Source organism: Protomyctophum bolini (genome assembly GCF_963924005.1).
Source record: "Protomyctophum bolini genome assembly, chromosome: 20".
Lineage (NCBI taxonomy): Eukaryota > Metazoa > Chordata > Actinopteri > Myctophiformes > Myctophidae > Protomyctophum > Protomyctophum bolini.
This window is the reverse complement of record NC_137881.1, coordinates 15218435-15241638: the sequence shown is the minus strand read 5'-3', so window position 1 is coordinate 15241638 and position 23204 is coordinate 15218435. Positions and strand designations below refer to the sequence as shown.

The window sequence follows — 23204 nt, the reverse complement described above, 5'->3', positions numbered from 1 at the left end:
GGAACTGCCTCAAGGACCCTGGGGGTCCCCGGACCCCGAACCCCACTTTGGAATCACTGCTCTATGTAATGTTTGTGTGTGTGTGTGTGTGTGTGTGTGTGTCCGTCCAGCTGATGGTCGTTAATGTCAAAGCAATGCTGTTTATGCACTGTCAAAGGTGGCATATACCTGTATAGACATATTACCCTGCTCATTACTGTGTGGAAATATACATAAATCTTCGTGTTTGAGCACAAAAAGCATTTTGAGAACCCACAAATTTGCGCGCTTCGCGCGCACACTGTGCGGCCCCCCACACACAATCATTCTACAGTTGTGGCCCCCGGCCTAATCTAATTGAATACCCCTGCTATACACATTTCTAAAGTTAGAAATCTAATCTCCAGGACATTTTTAATACCAAATTGACCAAACTTTCAAATATTATTACAAGAAAGCAAACATTGTGAAAATAGCCGCTCTACAAGCTCGTGGTCTGTGTGGATGGAATCGAAATGTCCAAATGCTTGTTGTGGGGGTACTTTAAATTCAATTGGGGGCTCACAGCCTGTTTGGGTCTTGGGAACCCTTAATTTGTAGGTTAGTCAGTATTTGGCAACACAACACAACACAACTAGTCAGTCAGTTACAATTTACAAAGACAAAACAAGTGACACTCTTTGGCAGTGGGGAATAATTGATATTACGAAACTGTAGTTCATCATCATGACGTCATTGGAATTCCCCTTATGGTCTTGCATGTTTGTTTTGCCCTTATTTGAACCAACCAGTGTGCTGTGGTGATTTTATAGACCGTATAGTCACCGTACTATCTATAACCCTATTAACCCGGGTTATAAAACCCTATATGGGCTGTTAGACTGTATAGAGTTGTATATTGTAATTAATTGTAGCACTAGTGGACCTAGCGACCGTTCGTTCGGTCTCCATGTCGCAGGTAGGCGGGGCTCCTATAAACAACAAACTCGCTCACACTGAGTTTGGTTTCGTTTTTGTCTCCGAAGCGACCGAACACTCGATCCTTGGCTCCTTGCTTCCTCTGAATCCATCTAACCGTGCCTCGATTGTAATTTGTGACAGCTTTTTCAGTGTAAACGGACAATGATTTTATTTTATGTTTTTAAACGCTAGTCGCTTAGTTGGTTGTAGTTTAGATCTTTATTATGATTCTAACTAAATGTCTCTGAACTTCTTTGGACATAATATAATTCCCTGAGCTGCGTAGTGTCTGTCTGGACTCTGGAAGCTAAACTCATCACAACAACTAGGACTATACGGATGACGTAAGTAAACAAAGTGAATAACACAACACAGCTGTGTTTACGTTTGGTTTAAACGTCTGTATGGCTTCAGTACATCTACTTGATAAACATACTGTTTATTCACATGAAGGGACACAGGAATAGTTTCGCCGTTGTCCAGATGATAAGACAACAAACACAGGCCTGTTGTTGGTTCAAAGGACTTTATTGGCATGAGAAAACATACGCTTTAATACATTGCCAAAGCAAAAAGTGGAACAATAAAACTGTGTGTGTGCGCGTGCGTGCGTGCGTGCGCAATTGAAAGTCAGAATATCCAATAAATCACTTTATGTACTGAGATCACTCGATGCAGATAGTGCATGAATACACACAACAATGGTATAGTTTTTACTCTTCATGGTGGTTGTGTTCCATTTGATATCCTTCTATCACAGCAGCTCACGAATCTAGCTGCTGCAGTCAGTTCTCTCTCTCTCTCTCTCTTTCTCTTTCTCTGGAATTGCCTTTCTCACTTAACCATTTTACCCCTCCCCCTCTGCCCCTTATGTGCTCTGTCTCTCCATCTACCCCTCCCTCTCTAGTCTATACCTCCTCTATCTATATTCAATTCAATTCAATGGACTTTATTGGCATGAGAAAACATACGTTTACATTGCTAAAGCAAAAAGTGTAACAATACAATCAAAACAAAATGTATGTACAATTGAAAGTCAGTCTCCAATAAATCAGTACCAAGATCACTCGATGCAGATAGTGGAGGGATACACTCAATGATTAGTCTTTAGGGGAAAGGAAAGGTACTATGTTTACCCAGGGTAACTGGACTAAGCATCAGATACTTGTTTACAGCCAGGCCCTGCTTATTTCATAGAACATTTCATGGTAGTGGTTCAATGCCTTGTCCAAGGGCACTTCAGCGGTGGTATAATCTTTAACGTGTCGGACCGCTGATTCGGACTGGCGACCTTCCGGTATCAAGACCGCTCCGCAATCCGTTCGGCCACCACTGCCACCTGGGGTGGTTGTGTTCCATTTGATATCCTACTCCTATCACAGCAGCTCACGAGTCTTGCTGCTGTGTTTGCACATTTTTGTACTTCGCCCAGCAGATATGGGAGGTTTTTGTCATTAGTCATGTTTTCGAAATCTCCGTGGGTGATTTGTAATTTGTGGGAAGTATGTGTCTCCTCGTCTATACCTCCTCTATACCTCTTTCTCTAACTGTTTTTGCCTCTCCCTCTACCTGTAAAACCCCACCCTCTATATCGCTCTATACCCCTTTCTCCCCTCCCCTCCCCTCTCTCAACCCCATCCCCTCTCTCTCTCTCTCTCTCTCTCTCTCTCTCTCTCTCAGGACATCCAGGGCATGGCCTGTGGTACAGTGAGGGTCCTGCCAGCGCTCTCAAAGCAAGGCAGAGAAGAAGATGGGCGAAGTATTGAATATGGGAGAGGACGAGGAGGAGGAGGAGAACGGGAGGTGGAGGATGACTTTGCATGTGCCGGGATGCTGCGAGGGTCCCTGATGTCCCTCCACGGCTCCGTGGAGAGGATCTTCGGGGTGGCCTTCGGCATCGGAGGAGACGTGGACGATGCAGAGGGGCTGCCCCACAGTAACAACGGGCAGATGTGGCTGAAACTGAGAGGACCGAGCAGAAATGTGACGGAGGCCAAAGTAAGAGCTCTGACAGGCATTGACACTAAGTGTTGCCCACCTGACCCCGGCAGGTAAATTAAACTTTTGGGCAGGTGGAGTTTGCTGTCACTGTGTAGGGTAGTAGGCATGACCTTTGGGCAAGTAGAATAATATGACCTATACTTGCCCGACGGGCATGTTTTGATTGATTGATTGGCGATTCAGATTTTACGGGGGCCAGTTTCGAATTGCAGCCGTCCGTAGGTGCCCTTTAAGAGTGGTTTTGAAGGAGTCAAGGGATTCGCATGTCTTAATGACTGTTGGTAGGGCGTTCCACATTTTGGTGGCGTAGGAGCGAAAATAATTTAGTCCCTTGTTTGTGCCGAATCTGGGTTGTACATGGTTCGTTGCACTCCCTCTGGTGTTGTGGGTGTGGACTTTGTTAACATTAAGGAAGTATCTAGACAGTTACATGGGTATCTTGGTGGTGTATCGAATCTTGTGGACCAGACCCATTGCAAGATGCTGTACTCTGTCGTCGATCCTAAGCCATTCCAGCCTGTCAAAGTGGGCAGGAGTGAGGTGGGTTCGGGGGGTGAGGCCAAGTAGGAGCCTGACCAGTTTGTTTTGGGAGGTAGTTTTAAGGGCCTTTGAGGTGCTGTGGTACCAGGAGGTGCATGCATAGTCAAAGAAACCTTGTACGAGGGCTCCTGTTAAGGTCTTCAAGGTGTTTTTGTTGACCAGTGAGGAGATCCTAAAGGAATCTTGTTCTTTGGTTGACTTTTTTGATTACATTTCTGATTACCTGAGACCTTAGTGGTAACCCCTGGCTCTCTTTAGCTACAGTATATCAGTATCAGCTACACTTGGGTGGTGTGTATTTGTTGTTATTCAACTCTGCTCTACTTATAAAAGAGTTTGCAACCCTTGACTGTTCATTTTAAAATGGTAGACAAAGTTCATGAGTATATAATAAAACAAGCTGTGACATACTGAGACTGCGATATTTTCTGCGACAGACTGAAAGACTGTTAGACATTTCTTATAGCTTCCTTATAAAGTAATTTAATGTTACTTATCATTCATCATTTTGTAGATTATGCCTAGCTGTCTTCCACTATTGTTGTGTTTCACACGTTTTTAAACCTGTTTTTAACATCACCACGTTCAAGCCAATTTTGGGCTTGCCATTACAGGAGAAAAGTTTTAAACAGTTTCCAAAATATTGACAAAAATTATCATTATTGCTATATAAGACATATATATATATATATATATATATATATATACACAGCAAAGCATAAAACCAACAGTTTGTCCTAGCCTATAACTAAATGTACAGCACTTTCATTAATAAATAAATAAAAATCAAAGCCTTACATTTCATACTATTTTTGTGTGACAGTTGTTTGTGAAAGGAGTGGTGAACCAGGAACAACAGCAGGAGGTGTCCTACCCCGAGGTCCTTCATTGTGTCTTCTGTGGAGCCAGAGGGCTGTTCATGGACTGCCTGATGAAAACCACCTCTGCACATATAGTGGTAAGCATGGGAAGCAGTGTAATAGAGCACCGAAGTCTGACGTGTACACGCGTTCATGTACTTTTTATTTGCATTGTAATCCCCATAGGGGGATTTTAGATCGCCTCATATACGAACTGTGATAGAAAATAATCAAATCATCCCGGCCGTTTCTGTGGTGGCGAAATGGATATAAACACTATGGTATTGATTAATTATCTTGTTACTCCTGAAACTCTGTACACTCCTGAAAGTATAAAATATGTGTGTAGGGAGAGTGCTGGGGGAAGCTCTGGAGGGAGACTAGTCTCTCTCCGGTGTGATGACGTATACAATAAAAGAATGCAGTTTGAATCCTGATGGTTGAGTCCTGATGTTGTTTACTTACTAATAGTAATATCAAAAGCTGCCAGAGCATTTCACTCATATGGATATGAAGAATCAACTGACTGTGAGAAAGAGCATACGGACATTTCTACTCTGCCACAATGTTATGCTGCTTCACACGGGGGCAGATGCAAAAGATACAAAGATGCAAAGCTACTCTAGTACACAGTACAGCAGGAGATCGTTTAGCAACAGGAGGACGTTTGTTAGTAGCTCAACCACTGAAACCACAACCAACGTCGGTTGTGATACGTCCAACACAGATACAATGTATTACTTACCTACTGCTGCATGTTCCATGTAATTCCAGTGTTGTTCAAGTGACAGATGCATGGTTTTCATATTGTAAATATGGTAAATATGGTTTTAGGCACTGTTATACTTTAGCTGTTGAAAATAGCAGATCTACAAGCTCGTAGCGCGGCACTCGGAAAGATCTTGAAAATGTGGCGCAATAAATCTTTGAATATATATTCTTTGTCCCTGAAACAACATATTTTCAGATGGGGCTCGGCGGCCAATTACATATAATTTCTGGGGTCCTTGACATGCTATAGTTTGAGAATCACTGACATAGAAACATAGGTTTTTCAGAAAACTGTCAGGATTTAGAAGACATTTTGTAGAATCGACCTCGGGTCTAAATGGGAGAAGCACATATACTGATCCATGGCCAGTCAGTGTACTATGTGCTTATCCAGATGAGAGTTAATCGACAAATGTACTCTATTTACTGGTCAAGCAGATATATGCCAGTCCTCCTAATCATATAATCATAACAACAGGACAACACACCAGCCATAGTTTCTTCATTTAACGGTTAAATGAAGCTCACAGCACGTCACTTCGTGCCACTGCTATTTTCGAAAAATGTGTTCAAATCCTTGAATATATTATATATTTTTAAAGTGAACATTTTTAACTCAAATCTTTGCTTCTGGGGGTCCCTGGAAAAAAATATTTTGAGATGGGATTCCTTGATATGAAAATGTTTGAGAACCACTGATTTAGAAACATGGGTTTTTCAGAAAACTGCTAGGAGTTGGAAGACATTGTAGAATTGGCCTCAGGTCTTAATGGGTTATCTCTTTCCACAACTCAGATCGGTTCTCCGGGCTGCCTGCTGATTTCAGGCCTGACGGAGCCTGTGGTGCAGGCCTACTCTCTCATCACAGACCTGGTGGACAGGTACAAGGGTATCCAGGACAGGACGCCCGAGGTCGGGGACAGGGCTTTGGGCGAGTTCCTGGACTCACGGCGGGCCTTCAAGTCCCTGGTCGAAAGATGGGAGGACCGGCACACGCTGGACCTTCTGGTACTGCCGGGGTCTGTGAAGGAGACCCTGCTGGATTTAGTGAGGGACTCTGGGCTCGGCTCAGTATCTAGTCCCGATGACTCTGCTGCAGGGAGAGAGAACCACAGAGACGTCCAAAGTGACTTCCAACAGCTAACCTTTAAAGATGGGACTGTGGCCGACAGATTAGGCGGAGAACTGAATGTTTGTAAACGGGACCTTAACAATGTGAAACCTTTTGGGGGCGTTCCCCGGCAGGTGCCATCTTCCTCTCCACTTAATTTAGGTACTGACACGCGGGGAGGCGGAAAGACCGGTGGGCCGCCGCTAACGGCAGCATCAGCAACCGCCGCCGCAGATCCCCACCCCCGTCCTTTACACTCCTCCGCAGGTGTCCCAGGGAGGGCAGGCGGCGCCGAGGACCGCCGGGTGGGCTCTCCGCAAGAGGTGGGGGAGGAGGGTCAGCCGGAGGAAGGGGGGAGGTTGGACGTCATGGAAGATCGGGGAGAGGAAGACGACGGAGAGCTGTTGCTGTCCGTGGGAAGCAGGAAGGAGTTTGGGCTTCTGTTGAAGTTCTTCACGGCCATGGGGTACACAGAGGCCGTGGTAAGGCGTGTCATTGCCCGGACGGGGCCCAAAGAGGCCTCGCAGATTCTGGACCTGGTACAACAGGAGCAGGACCGCAGCGACCGGGATCAAAGTGACCCAGATTCAGCACCCGAATTAAAGAATGGGCACATTGTCAGAAAGCATCACAACGATGACACAAACCTGCCCAGCGAGACGGAGCACACAGAGCCGGAAGACAAGGGTCATAAGACGAGTCATGGAGGGAACCCGACAGCATTCAACAGAGTGGGAGAGGAACTCGGAGGGAAGGACGGCTCTCCAGAAGAGAGCAAGAGACGGGAGGGGGACGGGGACCGCAAAAAGCAAGAAGAACAGGAAGATTTCGTCCTGGAGGTGTTGAAGCGAGCTGCGGCCAGCTGTGGGTACACAGAGGAGAGGGTAATTGAGGTCTACAGCATGTGGCCAGACCTCACCACTCACCAGCTGCTGCTGGAGCTGCAGAGAGACTGTGTCAAAGAAACGGAAACCTCCAGGTCTGAGACGGAGAGAGAGGGGCCCACAGAGGTGGACGATGGGGTGCTGGAAAGAGAGGGAAGAAGAGCTGGAACGAGAGAGGACGAAAGAGGAAGAGCAAATGAGGCGTCGGGAGGTAATAAGGTAGAAAGAAAGATCCTGGAAGATGGGAATGAAAAGAAAATGGATCAGAGGAGAAGGCTGGAGGTGCTCGGTGGAGGCTTACCTGACTCTGAGCCACATTTCCTTCCATGGAACGTTGACACGACCTCACAGCGTGCTTCAGCAAATGCGTTGGTCTTACCGACCAACCGCCACCACCACCAGCACTCAAATCCCCATCCTTCTGACATGCTACCTGAGATCAGGGGACCTCCCCAGCCCACCTATCCCGCTGCCGTGGACTCCCACTTCAGCAATCACCCCAAACCAAGACCCGAAGCCACCAGCTCCCCCAAAACGGTCCCCCGCCTTGCCCACAACCCAGTCCCCAGCTTCCTCTCAAACCCCCAGACACCCACCCACCCCCAGAAGCAGCAACAACCGCCCCAGGTGCCCCAGTATGTCCACCCAGCGTCTCATCCTGTCCAGCCCCCAGCCCGCGCCGGGAGCCACTCGCCCCCCACCGCCAGGCAGAGGGATGTTCGGGGTTTCCCTGCCACCTCGTCAGGGGCCGTGGTGACGGGCGAACAACGCTTCCTGGAGGGCCTGCAGTTGCCCTTTGACCTTCAGCTTACCGACGAGCCTGGGAACCCCGACCTGAGGATGATCATCATTGATGGGAGCAACGTAGCCATGAGGTAAGGGAGCTAATATACGGTACGTTGATGCAAGATGGCATAGCATGGGTGTCATTTCCAAAATTAATAAATTACTCAACTCAACAAAGTACTGCAGTTTTTATACTTTTGTCCGTATGACGGTCTTTCTCCAAATATAAGTGCCACATTAAAGGATGGGACCTGCACAATTCACACAATTCTGTATGCACATGTAACATTTGTTTACACACACATTTCTATCAGTACGGTAGTTACCCGACACACATAACTTTATTTATTAACCTTCATAGCAATATGGTTATTATTGTATATAAGGTGCTTTGTCCTATGTTTCAGTTCCTAAATTTGCCTTTGATTGTGTTCTGGCCAGCTAATGGCTTAGAAAAGAAATGGACAAAACTTACTTGCTGATATTTGACTTGACAAAGAGCAAACAAGATCTACAAGCTCTCATTTTGAAAATGTCTGAAAACATGTTATGAAAACTTTTTTGAAAAAACAACCTAGGCATTAAATGGAAATGTTGCAAACGTTTTTATCAGTCAGAACAGGGAGAAAAATAGCTTTGCAGGTTTGCATCTGGAAGTTGAACCCAGCTCAGCTTCAATTTGTAGCTTTTGTAGTTTTGTATCTTTTGCAGCTGCTACAAATGTCGGATGTAGCTCTTCACGTTGCTGTCTTCCATTGACAATGAATGGTAGACTGTATCTTTGCATCTGCCCGTGTGAGCGCACCAATGAATAGACATTATGTTATGAAAGACCGATTGAAAACAACAACCTTTCTGAAGCATTAGTCGGATTTTCACTGACTGTTGTTTTATATACTATATCGCCCAGCCCTGACCAGGATTGTCTAAATAAATTGTATCGATCCTTCCAGCCATGGACTGGGTCATTTCTTCTCCTGTAGAGGGATCGCCCTGGCCGTGCAACACTTCTGGAATGGAGGCCACCGTCGCATCAGCACCTTTGTGCCGCAGTGGAGACAAAAGAGAGACCCCAGGCTCAAAGGTAACATTTCAGGGCCATTTACTCCCTTGATTCAAATACACCAGAGTAAGGCCAAGTGTGGACAAGGACGAATACATGCACACCGCACAGACGAACAGTCTGGTGAGACGTAGGAGGACACTAGGCAGGAGGCAAACCATAGCCCTAGAGACCTCTCGGTGCCTGTTATCCCCCAAGAACGCACAAGGCAAAGAGAGCTTCCCGTTCGTTCTGGCAGGAGAGAAAGGACAGTGGGCGGGTCTGCGGGGGGGTGCCCTGGGCACGGTGGTCACTGGGGTGTTGTCAGCACTGGTTTGCTGCACCTGGGCGGCAGGTTTCTCACTTCCCTGTTGTCCAGGTGTGGCCCTCTCTCCCGGTGCTGGTTGCGCCTCGGTGGTGGCTGCGCCCGGGGTGCCCCTCCGTGGACTTGTCTATAGCTGGAAGCCTGGAGGAGAGGGGCAGTGACTTGGCCAATCACTGCTGACCCACCAACTGGAGAGTGTAGTGGTTGAGGGTTGAAACAATCTAACCTGATGACCTCTCTTCCAGGCCAAGGCTTCATCCATTAGGAATGGATTACATTCTATTCGCATCTTCGATGTATTTACAAACGGCACTATAACTATAAGGAGGGAAAATCCTTCTAAGTCAAGTTGATGGTAGAGTTCACACAAAAGTACAACGGTGAACGTTATAATTGTCGTTATTTATAGCGCATGCTTAGCACTCAGGAACACCTAGGCCAAATTCCAATACCCCAAATCCCGGTCACTCGCTCACTCACATAACACCTGGTCACTCCAGCATGGCTGTGTTACGGTGAAATTGGTGTCCTGCCGAAAGTATGTGACCATCTTGTGGACTTCACATAACTTACATGAAGGTCTTTAATATATGTGGCCTAAATACAGCTAGGTTGAACTTTGCTAATAAACAAACTGAAATTATTTACATTCGGACACTGACATTATGTGATGTCAACACAATTGTCACATATTTCAGCAGGTCACCAATTTCACCGTAACACCACCATGCTGGAGTGTGCGAGTGGCCAACATTTTGGGTATTGGAATTCAGGTCTACTGTACCTGTAGCAGTTGACCCCGGTACAATTTAATTCAAAATACTCACCATCACCTACAAAACCCTCAACAACCAGGCCCCCCTCTACCTCTCTGAACTCATCAACCGCCATGTCCCCTCCCGCTCCCTCAGGTCAAGCACTGCCAACCAACTGGAACCCCACAAATCTAACAAACGGACATGGGGAGACAGGGCCTTCGCAGTGGCTGCCCCTTCTCTTTGGAACTCACTCCCAACTCACATCAGAGCTGCCCCCACCTTCGAAATGTTCAAAAGCACACTCAAAACCCACCTTTTCAAACTGGCTTTCCCTACATAACCCCCCCCCCCCCACACACACACACACCCTTCTTCTTTGTCCCTCTTTTGATTTTTATTTCTAGTTTTTAACCTTTTAAACCTTTTAAATAGTTTTCTAATAAATATGTCTGTACTTCCTTCTGTAAAGCAACTTTGGGTACCCAGAAAAGCACTATATAAATCGTATATATTATTACAAGTCCCGGTCGGTCCAGCAGCCTATTGTCTTTGGTGACCTGCTGTGACAGGTTAAAAGGAGACGGGAGCCAATTTCCTCTCGAGTAGGGGAAGGCCTCCCCTCTCCTGTCAAGACTTCCTGCAGCGGAAAGACCGAGACAATAGGCTGGACCAATCAGCCAAGAATTGCAAACAAAATTACAAACAAAATTCAAACGTCCACAACTTCTTAACCTGGCAGTGACATTGACCCCAGACGATGGGGAAAACCTATTATAAAATAAGAAAAAGTAAAGCCATTGCTCGAAATGAAGATGTGAGCAGACTATGATGTGTATTTGATAGCTGCATGGCCCTTTAACCACATGATCCCCCCGTGTCCCTATTCGGTAAACATGTTGTGTTGCGAACTTGCGATGTGTTGTGAGCTTATAGATTTGCTATTTTCAGCTACAAGATTTGGTGTAGAGGGAAATACTAGCGGACCTGGTATAGAGCCCAGTGGGACCATGGTCAAAGATGTCCAAAACATATCCACAAGTCACGTTTTGAAATGTTATGTTTTTTTTGTCTGCCTCCAGAGCAGCACTTCATGTCCACTTTACAGGAGCTGGGCCTGATTTCATACACTCCCTCCAGAGAGGTCCAGGGCAAGAGGATCAACTCTTATGATGACAGGTTGGTTGGTTAGTTGGTTGGCTCACCTCAGAGATGCAGGACAACAAAAGCTTGTAGCTGACTTGACAATAGTTACACAGCGACCATTTTGCTCTCATGTCACAAAAATGGAGAAATGGCCACTGTGCGAAAATGGTTAAAAGTAAGCCAGTACCATTCATTTGAGGATTTTCTGTTGCCCCGTGTGACATTTATTTCCATAGCAATATTATAAAAAGCTGAAAATGGAAATGTAATGTAAAAATACATTTGGGAAATGGATTGCCCCAGATGCAACCAAATTTGATCTGCAAGGTAAAATACATGTTCCTTCCCTCAGAATAGACCTCAATGCCCGCCACACACCTCCCATGGCCCATCCACATCCCAAAATACAGCAAATACGGTTTAAAATATATTGTTAGTCCTATCAAGACAAGACAATCACCCCGAGAATAAATAGAATAATTTTTTTTCTGTTGGTGGGCTACTACTCCTTTTGTACAAGATTAGAGTAGATTCATGCTACAGTTGTTCAACCCCCCTCCCCTCCCCTCTCCCGGTAGATTCATGCTACAGTTGTTCAACCCCCCTCCCCTCTCCTCTCCTGGTAGATTCATGCTACAGTTTTTCATCCCCCCTCCCCTCTCCTCTCCCGGTAGATTCATGCTACAGTTGTTCAACCCCCCTCCCCTCTCCTCTCCTGGTAGATTCATGCTACAGTTGTTCAACCCCCCTCCCCTCTCCTCTCCCGGTAGATTCATGCTACAGTTGGCCCAGAAGACGGACGGCGTGATTGTAACGAATGACAACCTCCGAGACCTCCTAGACGAGTCCCCCGTATGGAGGGACATCATCAAGAAGAGGTAGAGACTGTCTGAGACGCAGTTAAATGGCAGTTAAAAACTCAAGCCACTGTCAGGATGGTTTTCTGTCAGATTTTCCCATTAAGACGACCTGAGGCCCATTCTACAAAATGTCTTAATAAAAATAAGTTTTCATGTCCAGGACCCCCAAAATGATATGCATCTGGATGCCGACCCTCCATCTCAAAATATTTTGTACAAGGGCATCCCAGAAGATTTGAGTTATAAAAATATATATATATATATATTCAAAGATTTGCACAAAATTAATGTTCACAGGTTTTCTAAAAAATAGCAGATCTATGAGCCGAGCTTGTAGATCTGCTATTTGTGAATAGCCAAAGTATAAAATCTATAATGGCACGCCACAGATGCTTTCTGGGTTAAGTGTGGCTGTCATCATGATGGGGCCCATTGCCAACACCCTCCCGGGCTTGAATCGCAGTTCTAGGACCTCTTTACTCTCATTTTTGTGTCTCTTGCCACAATCCATAAAAGCCATTAAAATAATACTATGAAATATTAATTCATTAATTAATTGGCATAACTAATTTCGGAGAAAAAAGGATACAAATAATTGGCTACTAAGTATTTAGAGGGGCTATTCTTCTGTTCTGATGATGATGATGATGATGTTCTACCAGGCTTCTTCAGTACACATTTGTTGGTGACCACTTCATGGTGCCAGATGACCCCCTGGGAAGAGGAGGACCACATCTGGATGACTTCCTACGCTCACAGCACAGGTGTTAGGAACACACACACACACACACACACACACACACACATACACAAACACACAAACAGGCTTTTTACCTGTTCTTTTTTTGTTATCTTCCCTACTTGTGTCATTTGACCCTTCAATCTCTGCACTTTAACAAAAGCAGACACTCTTTATTTGTCATGCTCACCGTATCCCCTATTTGTTGCTGTTTTTATTAGCACATTTCACTAATACGACATAAAACATTATGATGAAACAAAATGATCTCATTCTAGTCTGAAAACCCACCTCTTCAGACTCCATCTTAGTCCGCAGCACTTGCCATAGCACTTGCCCTAGCCTCGACAACCTTACAATGCTTGCATGTATGCAAAGGCTAAACTTATATCATTTAGAAAGCATATTATGTAGACATGGCACTCTATAGTGAATACTCATAGTTTCATTATACAGACATTCTACTGTTATAGACGGAAGTTAGGGTCTTAGTTTGCTTTAATATGATTCTTGATGACTAATTCTATGTATTTGATGTATTGCCATGTGTTATTCTTGCTTACTGTAAATCGCTCTGGATTAAGAGTGTCGGCTAAATGCCTAAATTGTAAATTGTAATTCTCCCCCCAGACCAGCGGATCCCGGCAGCCATTCGTTCGCCGGCACCGCCTCCCCATTCGCCACCGCCAGAACCCCGCGCTCGCAGACCGAGGTCCTGCACTTCCGCGACCGAACGCAATGGGGCGTGACAACAAATGAGGGCGCTGCGGCGGCAGAGGTCAGTGGCGGCGGCAGCAGCAGCAGGGTGGCGGCCCGGCAGGGGAGCCGAGGTGGGAGGGGGAGAGGAGGTCTGAGCAGGGCGGGGCCAGCGGGATCCAGTCATCATCAGCCTTCCAGGCAGCAGATCCATGGGTCTGGAGGTTCCGGCCCGGGGCTGACGGACAGGAGCCCAGAGGAGACAGCCAGGCTCAGGGAGAGCCTCTGTCAGGTGTTCCCTGGTCAGGACAGCATGGTCACTCTGGTGCTGCAGAGTCACCCGTGGGAGACGGACGTCAACTCGCTGTCCTATCTCATCCTGGAGCAACAGGAGGAGTAGATATGATATGAAGGGTTGGGAATTTACCCAGCCAATGACAACCAGAGATGATGCCGAAATCAAGCGATTGCTTGTGAAACCAGTGGAAACTAATTGACCTTGTTTTACCCAGAGGAATTATGTATTTTTTTATTGTTTGTGTTAAAAATATAATTGCATTGGAAGCACAACCTGAGGCTAAGTTGATCGATCGACTACTAACATGGGGAGGTTATGAATGATCATTCCAGTTGTTGATTTTGTAACCCATTTTTCACCCGGTGCAAATTTCCTAAACTCTAATCCTGGGCGCTACTCTCCCTCTGCATGAAGACTGCACAGCCTGTCGACTTCTGCAAAAATAAAAAGAACGATTTCGCTACTACACACGAAAGCCTACTTTCCCCAGTGGACTCACCCTGAGCCCCCCACCACACGTATAAATTGCACTTTTTGGCCAGAAAATAATTGTTTTTCACCGGAAGAAAAATAATGTTTTAGTTACTACAGATATTGTCAATAGAAAATCCCATTGACAATGATTTTTCCTTCCGAAGTCTGAGTACACAATTCAGCCACCAGATGGAGGGTGTTGGCGGCAAGTGAGTGAAAATGTTCCTGGTAGAAGAAATATTGAAGTATTTAAATACTGCATACTTAAAAAATATCCTAAAAAATATTATTTGTTGGCAATGTTTTCTATGTTTTTAGCTTTCAGTGAATTATGTAACGCAAAGGCCTCATCATTGGCCAAGCTTCAGTTTTAAGAATCTTTGAAAGGTTGTGCCCTTAGCTCTTGTTGATGCTTGGCTAAAAACTGTCTACATAGGCTGTGCTTTAAACCCATTAAGACCAGAGGCCAATTTTAAAACAGTTTTCGGAAAAACATACATTGCCGTGTATTGGCCGTGAACCCCCTCCATCTCAAAATATTTAGTTCCAAGGACCCCATGAAGCAAATATTTGAGAAATGTTGTCTTTAAATATCAGATCTACAAGGGATGCGTTTTAATGGGTTAAAGCACTGTTCAATACTTAAAGGCTTTGGCAATTGGCAGCCACACCTAATTTTCATGTTTTAAAAAAAGAAAATAGTATAATAACTGTAAAACACTTCTTTTTTTTACTTGTCAAGAGATTATCTTGATCTTTGCAATGAGGACCAGAAAGAGATGTATCTTAATTTAGTTTTTTATACAATTTGTATTTATTGTATTTCTACAATAAATCTTTAATTCAGCAAAAGACAGATAAGAATATTTTTATTCACTTACAATTATTCATTTTTTACTATTTATTTTTAAAGTATAAATAGTTTTCACAGCAATACAGTGTCACTTTATTGGCACTCTGGTATCAGACAGGACAACAATCTTGTTCACAATGTCAGCAAAACCAAGGAGCTGATGGTGGACTGCAGGTGGCTATGTGGGATCTGTCCAAGGAGCTGATGGTGGACTGCAGGTGGCTATGTGGGATCTGTCCAAGGAGCTGATGGTGGACTGCAGGTGGCTATGTGGGATCTGTCCAAGGAGCTGATGGTGGACTGCAGGTGGCTATGTGGGATCTGTCCAAGGAGCTGATGGTGGACTGCAGGTGGCTATGTGGGATCTGTCCAAGGAGCTGATGGTGGACTGCAGGTGGCTATGTGGGATCTGTCCAAGGAGCTGATGGTCGACTGCAGGTGGCTATGTGGGATCTGTCGTCTGAAGAAGTTCGGAGCAGACCCTCGCATCATGCTATTCTACAGCTTTGGGCTCAAGTTGTTGATTGGTTGTTGGAGCTGGGCTCAGGGTGTTGATTGGTTGTTGGAGCTGGGCTCAGGGTGTTGATTGGTTGTTGGAGCTGGGGCTCATACAGCCTTACTGCAGCTCCACCTCCACAGGGAAATGGTCGCTGACGTCCTCTGCCTGGAAAGGAGAATTGACTCTGTTGACAACACCCACAGCTATAACACTAGTATAGACACTACAGTGGTTCTTAACCCTTTCAAAGTCAAATTCCTACTATTTGTCACTCACGTTACCACAATACCACAGTGAAATTTGTTGTCCGTATTTGATACAGAAAAAGCCAATAGAAATGTGTTGTCAAAATTAAAACCGCTACATGGTGTTGATCAGGCGTGCGTGACAAGATGCATCATTACAGTACAGAGACTCTTTGCGTCTCCTACCGGTGGAGTCGTTAGCACCTTTCTGCCGGTCATCAAATTATTGGCTCAGGAATGCAACCACAATGCATGAGTGTGTAATTGTTTTGTTACCGTACCTCCTCCTGGCTGAGACCCAGATCTAGCTTGAAGTTGTAGACCCGAGCAGAGCCTCTCACCACATGGCTGTTGTACATCACAGTGGTGGCCACAATCCTACAAGCAGAGAGATGTATTTTTTTTTATTTACAGCTTTTTTTGTCCTGAACTCTTGTCCCATTTTAGCCTGGCTCCAGCCCTGAATCGCTAGCCATTGAGAAAATATGTTCTGGCGATTCATGAAGTGAAACGAAATGGAAATTCAGAGTGTCACATTTGCCATTGACAATGGAAGGAGAATGTACGTCATATGTGTCTGAACAAATCGGCTTTTCGTGGAAACACAAACACCCCTCACTTAACTGAGGACCCCCCAATATAATCCTAGCTATTTGAACTGGACAGTGGGCACCCGCCAAAATAATAATTTGAACTGAGGACCCCCCAATATAATCCTAGCTATTTGAACTGGACAGTGGGCACCCGCCAAAATAATAATTTGAACTGAGGACCCCCCAACATAATCCTAGCTATTTGAACTGGGGACTCCCCAACATAATCCTATTTGAACTGAGGACCCCCCCCCCCTCCCAACATGTGTGTGTGTGTGTGTGTGTGTGTGTGTGTGTGGGTGTGTGTGTGTGTGTGTGTGTGTGTGTGTGTGTGTGTGTGTGTGTGTGTGTGTGTGTGTGTGTGTGTGTGTGTACCTGTCATAGGGACATGACCCGGCCAGATTGGTGATAGTCTTGTCATCGATCAGCCACTTGTGGTTGTTGGTCTGCGTGCGGAGCCGGATGTTCCTCCATTCAGCGGTTGTTACATACCTGCAGCCTGCGTTGAAGTCACCAAGTAACACTATGTTCTGTTACAGGAGAGAACGAGAGAGAGGCACCCAGTAACACTATGTTCTGTTACAGGAGAGAACGAGAGAGACACCCAGTAACACTATGTTCTGTTACAGGAGAGAACGAGCTAGAGACACCCAGTAACACTATGTTCTGTTACAGGAGAGAGAGAGACACCCAGTAACACTATGTTCTGTTACAGGAGAGAACGAGAGAGACACCCAGTAACACTATGTTCTGTTACAGGAGAGAACGAGCTAGAGACACCCAGTAACACTATGTTCTGTTACAGGAGAGAACGAGCTAGAGACACCCAGTAACACGAGTAAGACGCGCAAACGCGGGAAGCGAACGCAGCTCGTACATATTTGGGTTTTGGACGTATAGCTGCTTTGGGGACTCCTTATATGGTGCCCCTTTTGTGCCCATATATGGAGCTGAGTGGACCTGGCCCCTTTTGTGCCCATATATGGAGCTGAGTGATTGCTGATGCAACACACTCCATATTTGGATAGCGGGACAGACACACGGACAGACAGACACACAGACATGATCTGCTAGGTCTCATAGTAAGTGCTCACTGCGTTCGCAACTATGTTCTGTTACAGGAGAGAAAGAGAGAGAGACACCCAGTAACACTATGTTCTGTTACAGGAGAGAGAGACACCCAGTAACACTATGTTCTGTTACAGGAGAGAATGAGAGAGAGAGACACCCAGTAACACTATGTTCTGTTAGAGGCGAGCAGTGGTTTTCAACTCTTTTCATACCAAGGGCAGGCCCACTATTTATTCGGAATTTGAGCCACAGACCATCATTTGATGAGATTTATCCTCTCAGACCCAAAACTAAAGAATATTGCGTTATCATCATTGGATAAGATTTTGTCCACAATTCCAGGCTGTATTGATGTTGGTACCATAGGATAGATAGCAGGCATTGATCTAGCAGGCATTGATCTTACATCTTACGATCTTATTGTGGAGAGTTCTTGTAAATTAAGTAATGCAGATGTTTAACAATGATTTAATTCTTGAGAGCGTAAAAGGAAACCATTTGGTTTCATTTCACAAGAGTTAAAGATTCATTACGTTGTTCCAGGTGGGCAGAGAGGTGACGGCAGCTACCACGTCCACCAGGGCATCAATCTCCCTCACTGCCTCAGATGGTTTGGAGTGCAGAGGGACTAATGAAAACTCAAAGTTCGCCACTATAGGAGGCAGGAGAGGAGAGGAGACAGAGATGTAAAGGCCTTTTCAGACAGGCAGCGACTGAAGCAGCTAGTAATTGATTTTCAATAAGAGGTGTGCGTTTATTTTAGATGCACAGAGAAGTTGAGACAACCCTTGTCCTCATATTTATGTCCTGAGGATTTGATTCTCATATTGATATCAGTATAAACACACGCACACACAGGAATATGCATGCACACACACACACACACACACACACACACACACACACACACACACACACAAAGAGCTTACCACCGAACTTGACAACAAAAGGTGGTCTGCTGAACCTTTTGGCGGTGTCTGGGTACTGGTAGCCGGCCCGGAACGTTACTTTGTTCCTTCTAGCAACATGGAAAACAAATTAATCCTTCTTACACAATAGGTTTAGTCTCTATACAGTGGTTTATTGTATACCTGTACTAAATGAACAGTGTTAAGGCCTATTCATACTCCAGTTTTAGGTGATAAGGTGACCACTGAAAATTACATGACATCATGTCATGTAATTGGTGATAAGCGACTCACCGCTCAACCAAACATGTCTCTCTGTTTTTACTAAGCACTGTTCCGGTGGTCAACTTATCACCTAAAACTGTATGAATATAGGCCTTTACTGCAGTGGTTTTCAACCAGCGGTCCGGGGACCACCAGTGGTCCTTGAATCCAGATGGTCCGCAGCTTTGGAAGAAGGTTGGTAACTTGTGAGAGTCAAGAGTTAAATTATTGTTAAGCATCTGCATTACTTGATTTACACTTAATCACACAATTAGAGAATGTAAAATATTTGTTATTTTTGATCAATGTTTGCCTGTCATCTCCACACGTACCACATCCATACAGCATGGAATTGTGGACAAAATATTCTTTCGTTTTGGGTCTGAGAGGCTAAATGTCATCGAATGGTGGTCTGTGGCTAAAAGGCTGAATATATAATGGACCTTGATGTGAAAAAGGTTAAAAACCACTGCTGTACTGTATACCTACAGGAAGAATTTACTGTATTTATACCTGTACAGGAAGACGTAACGCTCCTTCTGGTTGCTGTCGCCCAGTGGATCGCTGAATTTGCAGTCGTAGTCTGAGGATCCTCTGGAAAAAATTACACACACACACACACACACACACACACACTCATTAACACACACCTTTGTATAACTTACATGATGTGTGCTTTTTAGTACTTCCAACTGACAGTGTCTAGCAGGCTGATATTTTGATGTTGCTGTACTGTATTGTATGTGAATGTCTATTCCTGATTATTTTGTTCCCAACTCGTACATCCTTGGGACAATAAATCTGTTGATTGGTCTTACTGGTTGACGAAGTCCATCAGGATGTCAATCACAGGCGTGGCAGGATTAGTGTCTCTGACCTCCTGAATCACAATGATGTCATACCGACGGACAATCTGCACAACAAAATGACAAGTGAACATTTAAATTATTTTTTTATTATTTCAACAGCAAACCTTTTTCTTGTAACAAAAAAGTGTTAATTATTCTAAAATGTGCCACTGGCTTTTTATGCCTTTTTATGTTTTGCCAGGCATGTGGCTGTCCAGAGAAATGTGTGTGACTGTGACACCTTGGCGATGTAATCCATGACGGTGAGATTCTTGGATTTGGTCTCCCCAAACACCTGGATGTTGAACGCTCCCACCCTGAGCTGAGCACAGGTCAGCTGTAACCCGGCCAGCAACAGCACCAGAGAACACACGAAGCGCATGCTGTAGTGCATGGGGACGATAAGGTTAGGCACAATAGCAGGGAGACAGTATAGAATCGTCCTAGTTCAGGAGGGGGATAAGATATAAGAGAAGGGAGACAGTATCAGTGGGTGGGATAAGAATCAGTTATACGTTTACACAATGCTCTACCCCCTCCAACTGTACTGTATATACTGCCCTGATTTTCAACTGTATTGCAATTAAATATAAGAGCAGGGAAACATTAGAATCATCCTAGTTCTGATGTGGGATACATTTATTAAAGGTTCACCCAAAAAATAAATACTTATTTCGGTATTCAAAATTGCCTACTCATTGTGCAGAATGCCCCATTTAAAGTTTTCAAAATGTATGAAAGTCTTTTGAAAATAGCAGATCTACAAGCTCACAACTGGGCCAGTTGTGAGCTTGTAGATCTGCTATTTTCAAGTATAGCCTAGTATATAGCCTACTGCTGAATGTGGTTTAACAATGTGTGTTTTGTAATAATCAACATCTGCAATGTAACAAACGAGTAACTAAATGTTTCAAATAATTGCAGTGGAGTAAAGGTCCTTGTAGACTGGACTTGTGTGCAAGGACCTTAAAAGTACAATATTTGTCTCTGAGATGTAGTGGAGTAGAAGTAAAAGTAATGAGTATTGGAAATACTCCAGTAAAGTTAAAATCCCTCTACTTAGCTACTTTACACCAACTGCTACTCGTAATAGATACGTTTATGTATAGGTAGGTTGGTCTCCTTCAGTATAAGAGCTAGATACCTGCATATGTTGGTCGTCCAACTGCAGTGTAGACAGCGCAGCATGCAAGTGTGGGGTGCTTGAGCAGACCTTCGACCACATAATGAACACCTGCCCCCTGTATGGACCACCGTCTCTTCCTAGTGGGAGGGACCAGAGACGAGGGCGTGGCTGAACTACACCACACCACACTACACAGATTATTTTATTTGACGACGATGCACCAAAATGAAACCCTTTACAGGAGAACAGGCCTGGCTGACCCCCCACTGTCAAATGTGATCATGTTCAGAAGGTGGATGTGGATGGTGCATAATGGCCCCAAGTGCAATCCAGAGGGTACATAGCTATGAGAAATGATGAGTTGAGTTGTGCCTGAATTCCTGGGAATGGGTACAGATGTGACATGTGGGTCCAGAGTCCATGGAGTGCTAACCCAAAAGACTAGTTGGGGTCTGGGCGTGACGTCCCTCTCTCTCATACACTGGCTGGCCCTGTTATATGGATTGGACACGTGTACTTGAAGTGAGACACGTGTAGTGAATGTACCGCAGGAGAAGCAACAGATAATACAGTCAGACAGACAGTGGGCCCTGTCACACAGTTTGAGAACCAGTGTAGTAGAAACCATATTAATGTCTATGGTAGAAGTGGGTGCAGTGCCAGTGGGGTGATTTGAGCACAGTCAGCAACCATGCGACTGGTGGTGATGCCCAAAGTTTAGGCCCCATGCGTGATCCATCCCATAGTTCAGAGAGACGGGCCGACAGACATTTATATTCTTATAAACAGCTGTTTACTTTACAATCCATAATCTAAGATTACAGTACTACTCACTGGAGTAAGAATTTTGTTCTTCGGATTTGCCTGCCAAAATCAGTATAGGCCTATATAACTGTATATTATTCTAGTGTATGTCTTTTTTTTTAATATATATATTATTTTTTTATCCCACAATTTTGTAAGCCATTTTTCACCCCTGTGTCAATCATCTAATGTGATCCTGGGCTCTACACACCCTCCGCCAACCTGGGGAGAGCAACGGACTTGAACTCATGCTTCCTTCATGCCTGAGTGTCCAAGTTGCTCCTTTACACCTGACAGGGGGAGTTTCCCTGGTTGGACGTAGCGCGTGGAGGGAACACGTTATTCCAACCAGTTCCTTTCCCCTCCATCAGGCGCCCCGGCTGGTCAGGGGGAGGCTCTAGTGTATGTCTTAAATGACTCGAATACCCTGCAGGACCATTATGGAAACAATTAAGCCTTTAGGGCTTTTTGTGTTCACCTTTTAGCATAGGTGCAAAGGGCACCTACGGACGGCTGCAATTCGAAACTGGCCCCTGTAAATTCTGAATCCCCACCCACCCCCTTTTCCCCTCACTGTATATGTTTTTTCCCCCTTTTTTTACCTCCTTTATGACGATTTCCTGTTTTTGTACGTCTCTAAATGTTCTGATGAATTGAAAATGGTGGACCCTTTTGTAAACAAGTGTAATGCTTTATGGTGTCGTCCACAGTAGTCCAACAGTTTTTGTATTGAGTTGTGCTTGAAATCTACTGTTAATAAATACTTCAATCAATCAATCACTCACTCACTGACTCAATCAATCAGTCACTCAATCAATCAATCAATAGGCTATTGTATAATCGTACCACTGTACTATTTACGAACTGTTAAAGTATTCAATCAATCAAAGGTTAAATGTACATGTTCCTGTACAGGATCTCCTCAAAAACATCTTGAAGACCCTAACAGGAGCCCTCATACAAGGGTTCTTCGTCTATGCACATGCACCTCTTGGTACACCAGCACCTCAAATGACCAGACTTCCCAAAACAAACTAGTCAGGCAGGCTACTATCTTGGCCTTACTCCCAGAACCCACCTCACCCCTGCCCCTTTTGATAAGCTGGATGGCTTTTAGGGTTGATGACAGAGTAGGCTACAACAACTTGCAATGGGCCCGGTCTACAAGATTCGCTACACCACTAAGATACCCATGTACCTGTCTAAATCTTAGAGTATACTCTATGGTCTAAATACTTCCTTAATGTCAACGAAGTCCACAATCACAACACCAGAGGGAGTTCAACAAACCACATGCAACCCAGATTCGGCTCTAACAAGGGTTTAAATAAATTTCGCTCCTCCTATGCCACTCAAATGTGGAGCGCCCTACCAAGAGCCATTAAGAAATGTGAATCCCTAGACTTTGTGCTGGTTCTGTCCTTATTGTAGCAGTTTTTGTAGGCTATTGACCTGACCTGTACGGCTGTACCTTCGTTTAAAATTCTGCATACTGAAAATCTGAAGGAAAACAAAAATCAATCAATCAATCAATCAAATAAAACCATCTGCTTTGAGTTTGACAAGAGTATCTATGACTGTGTAGGAATCGTAGGATGTATGTACAAACTCGGATGTTTTTACACCAAACAAGTTTTTATAATATATTTTTTGCACACAACTTTAGCAGACCAAACGGTTGCCTATATCAACCAACTAGCCAATCACGGCGCGGCCGCCTGTCCCTCTGGAGCATGGGATCTTAAATACACCGCCTTCGCGTTAAG

The 23204-nt window shown here is 44.8% G+C and overlaps 1 protein-coding gene across 1 annotated transcript; it reads left to right on the top strand.

Moving 5' to 3' along the window:
• Positions 1-978: 978 nt before the first annotated feature.
• Positions 979-15850, top strand: khnyn (KH and NYN domain containing). Its single transcript, XM_080791746.1, has 10 exons — positions 979-1283; positions 2620-2937; positions 4304-4438; positions 5907-7981; positions 8846-8976; positions 11097-11193; positions 11931-12038; positions 12683-12784; positions 13390-15254; positions 15519-15850. Exons 2-9 carry the CDS (start codon positions 2632-2634, stop codon positions 13853-13855), a joined length of 3420 nt encoding a protein of 1139 aa, XP_080647872.1. The 5' UTR covers positions 979-1283; positions 2620-2631; the 3' UTR covers positions 13856-15254; positions 15519-15850.
• The last annotated feature ends 7354 nt before the right edge of the window (positions 15851-23204 follow it).

Excerpts from the sequence above, each read along its gene's own strand:
- khnyn (XM_080791746.1), top strand. The coding sequence starts at position 2,632 with ATGGCCTGTGGTACAGTGAGGGTCCTGCCAGCGCTCTCAAAGCAAGGC. Across the intron at positions 7,982-8,845 it reads GGGAGCAACGTAGCCATGAG|CCATGGACTGGGTCATTTCT; the intron begins GTAAGGGAGCTA and ends CGATCCTTCCAG. Across the intron at positions 12,785-13,389 it reads TTCCTACGCTCACAGCACAG|ACCAGCGGATCCCGGCAGCC; the intron begins GTGTTAGGAACA and ends TTCTCCCCCCAG.